The following is a 13,366-nucleotide window of genomic DNA, read 5'->3' as shown; positions in this document are numbered from 1 at the left end:
CGATACGGAGTGGCTCTGTAAAAACTATCATCTCCTAAACAAAAATAAATGCATTCTTCTCGCTCATGTGTGAGCGTCCCGTATAAAATACATAAAATGTAAGAGTATATAACAGAGAGCAGAACTTAGACTAAACAGAGGAAAAATTCAGTAACTCAACGATATAACAACGGAATGTAAAGAGTATTTATTGAAGGAGTTGCATGTTATCAATGAAACGTTTGAATCTTTTCCATAAGCTGACAAGCAGCTGTACGTATGTGTGTGTACATGTGCGTACGTGTGTGTTTCCCAGTATTCCTGAGCCCTCATGGAAATGTTGCATAATTGCTCTGTGATGGCGTTTCCTTAATCTGAGTCCAGCTATGTTTCATTGGGGACTGACTTGGATCCTGTCAATGCATCTAATCCCGTGTTTCCACACACATGGACATGCACGCACATACACACGCACGGTGTCCATAAAATTTTATGTTTTAGTGCTCAAGCATTTGGAGCACACGTACATGTATGTTTAAAATGAAAGATCCTCGTGATCACAAAACCAGGAGGCGATGGAAAATGAAAATCACTATGTTTAGGGAAGTATCGCTTCTCCAAAAGACCGCTGTGATGTCTTTGCAAAGCCACACTTGACACCACCCTCAGGTCTCAGCCTTGATCTCAGGCAAAATAACATTTCACACCTGTTGAGATTATCTCCCCAGTTTGTTTAGGTTGGTTCTACAAATGGAAAAGTCCACTTGCTACTCTTGGAGACATGAAGGAATGAGGACGGATTTGAGACCAAGAGCTAAAGTTTAATGATAATAAATATTATTTATCTCAGATCTTTTTCACACTCCTACAGAAGGCTGTCTTCAGCAGGGCAAGGGAAAAGGCAGCAATATCTATTTTTTTTTATCTCTTTTTCTTCATTCATTCAAAGAATTAAATACAATAATTGGGCGTAAAAAGATTACAAATTAAAATCCAAATGTTTCTGAATGTCCCAAATGTTTTCAAACAGAACTACTGCAGGCACAGGTCTAGTTGTGGAAGAGACATTTAAGAGAGAGCAGTAAATAGTCTCGATTGCTATCACCGTGTAACAGATTCTCAAACAAAGAGCTTGGTGAGATAAGGTGGAGACTGAACACATCTTCATTCTCTCCTTTGCCAGTGACCAGTGTACCCTAACCAGTGAACAGTATCTGCCAAGGAGGGGAAGGGAAAGGAACAGGTGCTGTAATTGTGTGAAGATGTAGCTTTCTTTCCTTGTAACACTTATTCCTGAGTCGCTGGAAAATCAACCAATTGCTAAGTAATTTAGTGTTTTGGGCTTTAGCCCATGCCTGATCAATTCCTTGAATGGCTTTGCTCAGATAAAAGGAAAGCAAGGGATTAGATCTACTGTATTGTTAATTCTAGGCCTTTCAAACAGAGCATGTTAGTGTGACACATTGATAGAAACAAATGTAAGAATGTTCAAATGCTAGATCACTCCACTTCAGAACGGTATAAAACCTCAGGCAACCTCAGGCAAAAGCATTTGCATTAAAATTCATTCATTCTTTCATTAAACCTTGGAGACATATTGTGGACAGATTTTGATGAGTACCCACAAAAGAAAGAAAAAGAATCAAGAAATACAACATCACACTGTAATGAAATATAGGACAATAAAAGCAGCAATTCAAAACAATAAAAATGACTAAATCATTTAAACAGTCGCTGTCACATTAAAATTCCATCTAGTAATTGCATGAGGGTTACATTTTGCTACTTTTGTTTTTTCTAATGCACGCATAGAGCAGTGACCACTGAGGTCATTAGTGAAAATAACAGTGGTAAGGTAGTTATGTGGTCTGTTGGTCAGTATAATATCAACCAAGGAGGACTTTTATTGATTTATGCTCTTAGGTTGGGTTGGCTGCATGATAAACTATGATATCTTAATTACAGCACAGATCCTTCAATTTATCAGTAATAAGCAACAGCTGGTGTAAGTTTAAATCTCCATGACTGACAGTTCAGATGTGAGGAGAAGTAGGCAACACACTGGCAATATCAATGTCTCCTCACATTAAGGTGCAGTGTCCAACTGTGCACCTTATTTTGAAATCAAATGGGTTTGAGGCTCAAGTACGTGAGCCAAATCAATAGTGCCCCCTTTGAAAATCTTAGGGCTTTGTATGTGCAAATCTATGAGACTGGTATTAAACACCATGAGGTTTAACTTTGGAGAGTGGAAATGTATTTCTGGAGTGGAGTGTTATAATTGGTTCATTAATATTTAGTAATGGAATATGGAAAAACGAGGGCAATGTCACTTGTAAGTGCTTTGTTAAAAGCAGCAAAATGTTTTAGTGCATTATCAAAATAACAGAAAAAGAGATAAATTAGACTGGCATCTTACAGCAGAAGAGTTGCAGGAATTCTGGGATAAATCCATATTTAAGGCAAAAAGATGTAAGCCTGATCTGTTGGTGTGGATTTCATCACACTTGAAATGGTAAGACTCGTTCAAAAGGTTTATAAAATGATCCCCAAACCATTGCATATTATTCTGTGGTAGCTGACAGCTGGTGGGAAGGCAGGTAACCAGAATAGATACCCAGAACAACAGTAGGCCACAGACAGGTGGGGTTAACAACACAACCACAATGAGCAGCGTGAGAAGGTTACAGGTCTAATTTAAGTCATTTTATGATCAAACGAAACATTTCAGCTCATTCACAAAATATATCAAAAACAGACTGTGTTCTAATTCACAAGGTACAACAGTTGCATGTGGAGTTTGACCTAGTTAATCAGTGTTGTCATATTACTAGATAGCTGCACAACACAGGAATGATACATGTAATACACATGATGTGATGAAGCGCTCTTGGCTTGAAATGTTGTTAGTGCAATCGTGAAACACACTGCACTCTGTGACAAGACCTCACAAATAGTGCACACAATACATGCTGTATAATAAAAGGCCGGACATAAAGTATCTGATCATGCCCAAGAGCTGTCCAGTGTAGCAGCATCCTCACAGTTGGTAACAGCGTTGACGGAGAGTTATCAGCTGTCCGAAAGTGCAATAAGCAGCTAAAAGACTTCTGACATGTATACTCAGAAAAATAACCGTTGCAGATGGCCACTGGTTCTGGAAAACAAGCTCTCTCAAATCTAACACAGCTGAGCTCGGAGGGCATAGGCTAAATAAAACTTTAAAGTGCACAGCGATACATTTCCCCAAACTAGCAAGTAGTGGTTTTAATGACATGGGCTGGGCATCGCCACACTATCTGCCCTGCTGTATATTTAAGGCTGCTATTTTAGACTACTATATATTTTTTCATAGCTATTAAATGAGGGTAGCAGGCAGGGTTGTGGTGAAATCCCTCAGAATAAAGATAGGCAGAGACCCTTGAACAAGGTATGGAGCTGACCACCAGGCAACATGTTTCTTCTTAACAAGCCCCATAACAACCAATTACTTGGTTTCTGGCAATGCGTTAAAAAAAAATCAGCACCACCCTCACCAGTGAGGAAAAATTTGCAATCCACTGTTGAACCAAACTGGAATATAATGGCTTGGCATACAGAGCTACTGTTTGATGACCAGTGTAGGATATGTGGCCTATGGGAAGGAAACAAGTGCTCAACACGTTGTGGCCATTTTGTGGCAATAAACAGAGGAATGCCGGGCGCTTTAACACTTGCCAAAGGAAACAAACAAGCTTCCCCAATAGCCTAACGACACCAGAGCTCAGAGATATGAGGAATTCAGCAAGACGCAGCAGATCCGAAAGTCCTGTTTGTGTTGCAAGCTGCAATTTCTCTGGCTTCCATCTAATTTTGTGATCAAAGGATGTGGATTCTGATTAGAAGTCTCATCAATCTGAGGCATCATCAGGCAGGGCCCAACATAAAAAAAAAGATGATTAAAGCAGGGCATTGACATTTAGATGTTGTGTGTGGACACCTATTTTTCATTTAGAGCCTCTATTTATCCTGGCACAGATTTTTCAAATTATGGGATGTACGTAATCCCCTTGTTACTACCATCAGGGTACCACACAGCATCTGCGGGCCCCTTGCCACCCACCCATTCACCCACCGCCACCGGCACTGACATAAAAGCCAGTGCAAGCAGCCATCATCAGTGTCTTGGCAACACTTTAAAACACAGCACACATTTGGAGTCCCTAAAGACATCCCACACCCTCATCTGCACTAAAGTATACTGTATGCTTTACTACAAGGAGTATAAAAGGCTGCAAAAAAAAAAAAAAAAAGTAGATGCCAATTTTAATGGTGTTCAGGACTGCGTGAGGCTTCCTCATTCTACATGATCAAGTTGGGCTATAAAAGTTTTAGGAACAACTTTTTTCAGATTCTGATTAGAGGAGATGGGGGCCTTTCATTGCCACCATGCATGCAGTTTTTTTCATTTATGAGAGAAAGAATGAAAGAAAGAAAGAAGCGCCATATCTGTGGCTTGTGATCTAGTAGTCAGAGCTGTCAAAAAAAAACTTTCTCAACTTTTTCTTTTTTCAATTTAGGCTAAGTCTTTTCAGACTTTGTGTCTGGTAGGATACAAAATACCATGTCTAGTACTCATCACTGCAAAGGAAACTCATACCTCAGCCAAGAAAGACTTCTCTAAGAACATAAAAAACTACACATGCAACACTATCAAGGACTTGTGCATTTAATTGGACATATCCTTATGCATTAGTATATGTCTTCCTCTGCAACCATGCATTGCTCTATTTCCATTTAAGATCATCCTTTCATGGTTTGCCACCCAAAAGTACAGTCAGTTGAGAGCGTGGCACAAGTCAAGTCACAAGTCACTGCCCACAATTTCATCTAGGATTTCTCCTGGGTTCCAACCACCATTGCTCAACAAGAATTAAACAGCGGTTGCAGTTAACAGCACTGCCATGCTGGTCTTTTTTTTTTTTTTTTTTTTAACATCTGCTCCCTTTGTGAGCGGTGAAAACAAATGCAGTAATGGGGGATAATTACACTGTGTTATTTTAGTGTTTTCCCGTCTCTCTGGAGAAAGAAACGGGAATCTCTCAGGCATGGAGATGTTAATTGGTGACGCTAATTGTGCCCATTATCTAATCGTGGGTCGACACGGAACAATTTTTCCAACGATTGCGGTAATAATGAGAAAAGTAGGAGGGCACGGAGAAAAAAAATCAACATTATCATTATTATAGCTAATGTAAAGCAAAATATGTTGATTTCTGCTCATTCAAGGCATGCATAGAACATTACCTAATGCTTATAAGATTAGCTTATAATGAGTAAATAAAGTAATAAAACAACCAATATGACACTACTTTGTTTCTCAACTACACTATCTATTCTATTTTAAGATCTATTTGTTGTAGAGCAGGTGGTTTAAATCATGTTAAAATTAGAGCATCATGACACTTGCCTTCCCCAGTTTCCATTCATGTGAAAACTATTATCCCTTTATTGACCCCTAAACCCAATTAACAAGCTGGCATGCATGTTAGAAAACAGGTAAACAAACAGGGAGCAGTTCGCCTCCGCACGGTAGACAGGGCCGTTTGTTTTCCCAACCCGGAGGAAATTACGAACCGAGTGATTGTTTTGGCATTTAGGTTGGAAGTGACACCAGTTACGTGTTGTTTTGGGTCTGTCGGAGGTAATGCTTATTTTTCCTCAACACCTACACAAGCACTAACATGGATGGAAAGAATATAGAGGGAGCTGGCCAAGCTGTCTTACCTTCACCTCCACAAGTCTTGTAAGGTTTAATATCATCCATTTTACTTTTGGCCCAAAAATGTAGCATTCTGTTGAGGCAGAATCCATCACTATTTAACACTATTTTGCATCTGCAGTTCGCTCTGCCGCTGCTACTCAAGCACTGTATGAATAACTGAGGAATGTAGGGATTAGATGGGACACTAGCGGTGGTATTTTTCCAGGTGAGAAACCTCATCCCAGAAGCACACTGGTACCCAAACTGGCATTTCAAAAGGTTGAATGACACCATGACTAACACCAGCCTGACTTCCATGTATGTGAAACCTTGGCAAATTGGCCCAAAGCTTAAACTCTGTCACTTGGTCTGAGAGTTAGCATATTTAAATCTGTCATTTTGACGAACAAAATGTAGAATGCAATAAAGGGGGTATTCTTAATATCCGTTACCAGGAAGTGAGCTTGCTTGTGCACTCTACGTGTGAATGAACACGCGGGTGTGTGCCAAAAATCACACTTACATGACTGACTGGCTCAACAAAGCCTGTTGCATGTGTGTCGTTTTTGCGTACCATTTCTTCAGTATGTCCGTGAGTTGAAAATATGTGGGTGAGCATGTTTTGTGTTTCAATCACATAATAAAAAAAAAAAAAAAAATTAAAAATGTGGCTGCAGTAGCCTTGAGTTTAAAAAATTTATGAATTAGTCAGTCTGACAGTTTGAACCAGTGACCTTAAATCTGTGGACTTAGAGGGAAAATATGGGTGGGGAGAGTGATTGAGTAACAGCTTTTCCTCTCTCCCTCAGTAACTACCGTGGAAGTGCCCTTGAGCAAAACATGCCACCCCCACTGAGTTGCACAGTGGTAAACAGTAGAGGACTGTAGCTGCACTGGTTAGTTCACAGGTGTCCAAACTAGCTGATGGCAATACTGAAAAACAGCATGTTCAATAAGCTTTAACAAACATTTTACAAAAATGCATGTGAATATAGTGTCTAGGGGCTGTCAAATATATACAGCAAGAATTTATATGATGGAGATAATGTGCAAACATCAGGAAGATGCCTCTAAGTCAGTGGCTTTCAAAGTAGGATCCTGGGACCCCCAGGGGTCCTTGGGGGGCTTTAAGGAAGTCCTCAGCAAAAATGAGGAATAGTTTCAATTTAAATGTAATTTAATTCACAGGAAGTTGTTATGATACCTAGAATTTTATATGTATGACATCTAAATAATACTTTTGCAAACCAAAACATACAGTGTTCTTGTCTCATATCAGGGTTCATAAGGGGAAAATCACTACAAATGGGGCTCTGCAGCTTAATGAAAGTCAGAATATGAAAAAGTATGAAAACTTCTGCGACATGTTCTCTTGACTGTGCAGAATGTGTGGTAAATTTAGAATGTTTCTGTGTTTATGTTCAGAGATTATTTCGGTCTCTGCATGCAATTCAGTGCTGGTTCAAACTCTTGTTGCGAGCAAAGTATGACATGCAAGCGTAGCTCTGTGTTCATGTAATCAGAGGCCTGCATGGCCGTCATGTTTGTGTATGGCTGACACATGCAGTGTTTTCACTGTCCATGTGGTGCTGGATGTTTGCATGTTTTCCCTGCTCTCTGTGTAGCAGGCCTCTTTCCATCACTTCTTTCCCCATCCTCTCTCCCTTTCTCTCTATCTCTTTCTCTCTCTCTCTCCCATAAATACATGTGTAAAAGTTTACTGGTACCACTAGTCATACCAGCAGGTTGACAGCCAAACAAAACTTTATATGAATCCACCTAAATACTTTTCTTTCACCCACTTCCTGGCCAGCGATGGGGTAAAGAAGAAAACTGGAGGGAGGAGCGAGAGGGAGAGATCCTCAACTTGTTTCGTCGTCCATGCATACCTATCTAATCCCTAATACCGCCTTGCAGTCTGCATTTCATACACAGCGCTGGCCAGTTTGGCAACTACAAGTTTATGTGTGTGCATTTGTGTATGCTTCTGTGTGTATTTCAAGGTCACAGAGTGCTTTTGAGAAACATAGCGGGTGCTTAGTGAGAGACTGAGAGTGAGAGACTGACAGTTACTCAGAGTTTTTTTTTTTTTTTTTTTTTTTCAGCATTTATGATTTATGGCAGTGGCATGGGGAACTTTAACACACACACTTTCATACACACTCACACCTCTGCCCCCTTTCCACCCACAAACACACACACAAACACGGACACAGCTGCACACATACACAAACACAGAGAGAGACCTGTGTGTTTAAGGGTACTTAAAAGTCCATTATCTTCATGCAGATGTCTAAAGGTTCAATGCGCTGTATACATATGCTGGCTAATCCTGCATCGCTTCTGGAAGAGTGGGAGGGTTTGGCGGAAATAAAGAGAGAGAGAAACAGTTGAATGATCTCTTTTTTTCGTCTCACTCTCTCACCTCGAAAAAGTGGTGAGAGGATGCCAGACGCTATCAAAGTACAGTGAAACTCATTTTCCCATCAGCAAATTCACTTTCCCTGACAAAATGACAATACTGAGAGTCAAATAGAAACTGAAATGTGACTTCACTGAATTATAGTGTGTGTGTGTGTGTGGAGAGTGAGCAGGATACTGTTCAAACACTGGCTTCATTGCATCTACCTCTGGCAGGAACCAGCCAACTGTAAATCCTTTCATATTTCTTCCTTCTTTTTTTTTTTCTTGGACAGTTGTTTGACATTCACCTTCTACAGAGGATTTTTGACGGTTGGCCAACCTCACAAGGGAACATATAATATAAATCACAACTAAACCGACATTCAACACAGCCGCGGCAGCGCACGGTGTTTCCCCTGGCGGCGTGAACATTCACGGTGGCCTGTCCTGTTGAAACGAGCCGCACACCTTCCTTAAAAATGAATTTTGTCTGTATTAGCTTCCACAGACAGATTTACTGTCTCTCTGTGGGGAAGTACGGTTTCAGAGGCCTCTCAGCACGGGCCAAGTAAAATTTAAAAAAAAAAGACACACAGGTGTGATTGGGCGGTCGCACATGTACTGAAACATGTAGACACACGCACACACACCTTGCTACACAATCCCATCACTCAAGCGGAGCTGCTTTTGGCGCGTTTCAGAGAAGTAACTGAAACAGACAGAGCAGGATCAATTTGTAGGTCTGCCTCTGTGCAAGAGAAAATGGGAAAGAGGGACAGAGAGTGTGAGCAAGCGCTAATGAGAGGGAACAGAGGGGAAAGCAGGCTCCAAATCCAGGTCTGAAGCTCTGTGTGTTCGAGCAGTTCTAGTTACTGCAGCTATATGCTGAGTGACACCCTCAAACACCAACCTCCCCGCCGGTCCAAACAAAACAGGCTCTGTTCCCCCTACAGTACATCTGACTGGGAGAAATACACCCACACACACACACACACACACACACACAACCCACACTCGTGCAAAATCAACCTACTAACCCGTACACACCCACATCCACAGGCACACCAGCACGCTGAACCCCACCAGGAATCTGAACCCTCTTCACAGCACTGTGCAGCCAAAAGTAACACAAGGCAGCTGAAGGTAAATAAATCAGTTGATCAGCAGACTCTCATAAAGGGCTACTAGCCTGTCTGTCACACGCGTACTTATTTAATGCAGAAATCTCTCCTTATTTTTGCCTGTATTCCAGCTCGGTGGTTAGGGAGTTTCCCCGACTTTGCTTTGCTGGAGTTCGCTTGCAGCCTCTGACTCCACTAATCTATCTTTCACGGTGTCACTGAGACAGAGAGGGAAAGAAAAACAGAGACAGACAAGGAGAGAGGCTCCTGTAATTGACAGTTTTCACAGGAGAGGTGACAGAGGGAGAGCTTGAAGTTCTTGGTAAACAGAACATTATTCTGAACTTTCTGTCAGGAGCAGCAGAGGCCATTTCTCCACCAAATCACAGTCATAATATTCCTCTTCACTTCACGCTCTCTGCCTTCTTTCCTTTCTCCCCCCCTCCCTCCAATCCCTCAATTTTCTCCTTCAGGAACACAACTTTCTTCAGAAGGAGAAGGAGAAGCAATTGCTCCACCACATCTGAGGTCTGCCTTGCTTCCTCTGTGCTGTCTTTCCTTCTCCTTTTCTCTCTGGAGTCCGTCTATTCTCTGCCCCATCTGTCTGACCTCAGATCTCAATGGAGTGGAGGATTTCTAAAGGCCTGATGTTCACCGCTCAATATCCTTTCAAATGTTAGTATCATGTGAGTTAAAGGCTTGGGAATCCATGGACGACTCAATCAGGCCTAGAGGCAGTCATTTTGCCATAGCAGATGTCACATTTTTCAAACAGCTCATTCTGGAATGAAACTCTGCATCCTCGCCTCATAGCATCATTATGAGAGGAGGCATCCCCCCCTGCCTTCTTTATGGAAGGTGATTTCTCATCCAGACGCTGGTGGTGGTGCTACACTGTTACATAAGGATCTCCCCCTGCCTTAAAACTATAGAAGAGTCAGTGTCTGACAAGGCCTGGGCCCTCAGGGTCTCTGGGCAGAGCTGCAGTGAAGATCACTCCTGCAGGTGGGACAGGAAACCCATTCATCTTCTAATGGAGAGATCTGTTGCCTTCACAGCCGGCTCATGCCTGGGTACTGGTAGATTATGAGGGTGCAAATAATGCATTTGTCTCTGTCTGTTAGGATTAGAAGAGTAAGATGGGTGTCTTTTTGCTTTTGTTTGTTTGTGTTTGTGTCTGTCTGTGGTAACAGCATGAACTTCCATACCTTCCTCTATTATAAACTGCCATGGTCTGTAGCTTGTGTGTGTGTGTCTGACAGTGTGTCTATCTATGACAATAACACACAACTGCTCCTTCTTATATGATCAATTGTCTGCCGGAGGCTGAAGCTCATGTGTGATAGCCAGTATGTGCTTCCCTCTCTCTCATTTTCTCTCTTCATCTCTCTCTCTCTCTCTTTCTCCCCCTCTGTGTGTGCGTGTGTGTGTGTGTGTGTGTGTGTGTGTGTGTGTGTGTGTGTGTGTGTGTGAGTGTGTGTACTGGGGGGGTTGAGGATGCACAGCACCTCTGTGAAGCTGAGCACTGATTAGTGAAACAGAGACCGGCAGTTTGAGCATGCAACACATCAGGGCTGTGCAATTAAACTAAAATAAAGTGAAATTTCTAAATCACAAGAGGCTACAAATTTTCATCAGGGGGGCAAAGTGTTCCAGACTAGACAGCTTTCATATTTTTTCATTTGTTGCAAAAGAAATAATGAAGAAAGCTGAATGCCGGTTTTGCAACATCCAGCAAAATAAAGTCATTAAATGACCTTATCTCAATATTGTGTATCCATTATGTGCAGGCACATGTGTGTGCATGCAAGTGTGTGTGTCTTTGTGTGTGTGTGTGTGTGTGCATCTGCAGGAAACCAATCTGACCCAGGGGATTAGTGGCCGACTTAGTGAGTGACTCTCATTCTGTTCCAGATGTTTATCACGTCATAAAGGCCCCAAGAAGTAGGTAAGAACACAACCTCCTTTCAACAACTTTATGCGCACACACACACACACACACACACACACACACACACAACTTGCAGCTGCAGCACATGTTCCTGCCATGATACAACATGTTGACAGGAAATCACCTCCACATTTGATACGGTGTATATTTATGTGTGTAACAATGATAACCTGACTGACCTCACACACACCTACACTGTAGGGAGATTTGCAGGCATGCAGACACAATGTACCTAGATATTTCAAAAATATCAAGAGCCTTTTTGGCTCTTGATAATGGTCTTCTCTTACAGACAGTCAGTCAAGACATATGCAGAATTAACCTGAGACAGTTATTCCCAAAGCTCAGAGGCACCTTCAGAGGGATCCGAGTGTTCCCAAGCAAGACTGACTCTTTTGATCATAGGTGTCCTCCAACCCTTTGACGTTATCACCCTGTTCTGATGCTTTCCAAAACGGATGTGAATGTATATGGTAAACGCACATAATACACATTCAAACACAAGTCACAGTTCACATTTCTATTTTGGCAAATAAGCATAAATTCAACCTCCAGATCAGCCTTGTGCCACCGCTGCCAGCCGTGCGTAATGAGCGCTGTGGCACCGGACTGGAGCGCACCAGCAGGCTCTACAGTCGAGCTGTCATACATCATCCACACACACACTACCAATCTGTACAGTTGCTAAGTTCCTGTTACCATAATAGATCCCAATCCTGCTCTGACAAGTCAGCACTGATATCCAAATGTTACACAGGGGAGCGCATTCCCTTCAACTTACGGTCTGAATTATTTGAATTAAAAACTGGGGGCGGTGGGACACAGTCTGTGATCGTAGTAATACAGCAATCAAAGAAATCGGTGACATCTGTGTGCATGCAAATGTCCGTTTACAAACGTATACCTTACATGACAGTCGTAGCACAGTGTAGAGCCATTAAAGCCGTTTTGTGGCTGGGAATAATCAATGGCACATCATGAAAAAAACTAATTTGGTAGTGAATGGGGTCGCTGAGACGCAGTCGCCCCCGGTAGGTTGCATAAAAAAGTCATTTGCCCAGTGGTGAATGGGAGGTAGTACCCTCGTTAATTCCCTATGCATTTGGATAAACTTGCCTTTACACGTCCCCACAAAGGCAGGTCGTCTGGGCAGGGCAATTTTTATTTATTAATATTCACTCAGATGCTGTTGCGCGACGCGCTGTAACCAGCAAAGGAAAATGAAAAGTTCTTACCGAGATACTGTCGGATGTCCAGCAGGATTTTAGGGGGTCCTCCGTTCAGCTGGTAAAAAAGGGAACCGAAACAGAAGAGGAACAGCGTAGCCATGCAGAAACCATAACCTCGCAGAGAAAGTCGCAACGGAATAGCAGAGAGTAAGCTGTACTTTTTGTTGTTGCGCTCTCTAATGTGGTTGGGAGTCTGGTTGTTGCTGTGAAGGGGACTGCTGCTGAAATTCTTCATCATCTCCTCCTCACAAAGCGCCGTGGAAAGTCACCCATCCGCCTGTGGAAAGTGAAACTTTTCGCTTTGAGATCATTTGAGACGGACAGCCACTTATTTGGAGACGCGCAGGCACTCGGCTCTCCTCCGCCGCCGCAGCCACGGGTTGTTTTTTGCGCACAGCGTTTCGCCTCTGCTCGGTCCCTCTCGTCTGAGCTCGTTGTTCGACTGTTTCTTCCTTCCGTCCTTCCAGCGGAGTTAAGGGTCCATCCTTCTGCAGAGAGTCTTTTGGGTGTCAGATTACTGAGCGTAGAGGAACGAAAAACTTCCACCTCATACATAGGATTTAGGGAAAGAGTTGCAGCGCGTCAAACAGCGTCACCCAGCGTTCAGGCAGAGAGCGGGGCTCGCAAGGCAGAAGGGGAGGTTCACAATATTTCCCTTCTCTGTTCATTGAAACGAGAATCAAAGACAGCCTAGTGTTAAGTAGGCACTAGAGTGAGAATAGGTCTTGGGGAGAGGAGGTAGCAGTCAGCAGCCAGTTTCCAGCTCGTTTGTATTGCAGTCAAGTCTGACAGGGTGACAGCCTTATGTCCTTATGAAAAAGAGAAAACTACACTGACCCATAAGAAAATTTAGCAATACTACAGGACTATAATTATGGAATTAGGGGCAGAAATATCTTAACACAGGGGTTTTCAAAGCGGAGTCTGGGACTGGCAGTCT

At 42.5% G+C, this 13,366-nt stretch overlaps 1 protein-coding gene across 1 annotated transcript in view; it reads right to left on the bottom strand.

Moving 5' to 3' along the window:
* The window catches only part of usta (uronyl 2-sulfotransferase a), a 66,244-nt gene extending 53,281 nt beyond the window's left edge, over positions 1-12,963 (bottom strand). The window contains exon 1 of the mRNA XM_030047948.1: positions 12,433-12,963. Within this exon, the coding sequence (XP_029903808.1) occupies positions 12,433-12,664 (232 nt within the window). The 5' untranslated portion in view covers positions 12,665-12,963. The remainder of the gene's footprint in view (positions 1-12,432) is intronic.
* Positions 12,964-13,366: the final 403 nt, after the last annotated feature.

The sequence above is a fragment of the Myripristis murdjan genome, chromosome 24 (genome assembly GCF_902150065.1).
Source record: "Myripristis murdjan chromosome 24, fMyrMur1.1, whole genome shotgun sequence".
NCBI lineage: Eukaryota > Metazoa > Chordata > Actinopteri > Holocentriformes > Holocentridae > Myripristis > Myripristis murdjan.
The sequence above is the reverse complement of the archived record's forward strand: the minus strand, read 5'-3'. Positions and strand labels throughout refer to the sequence as shown.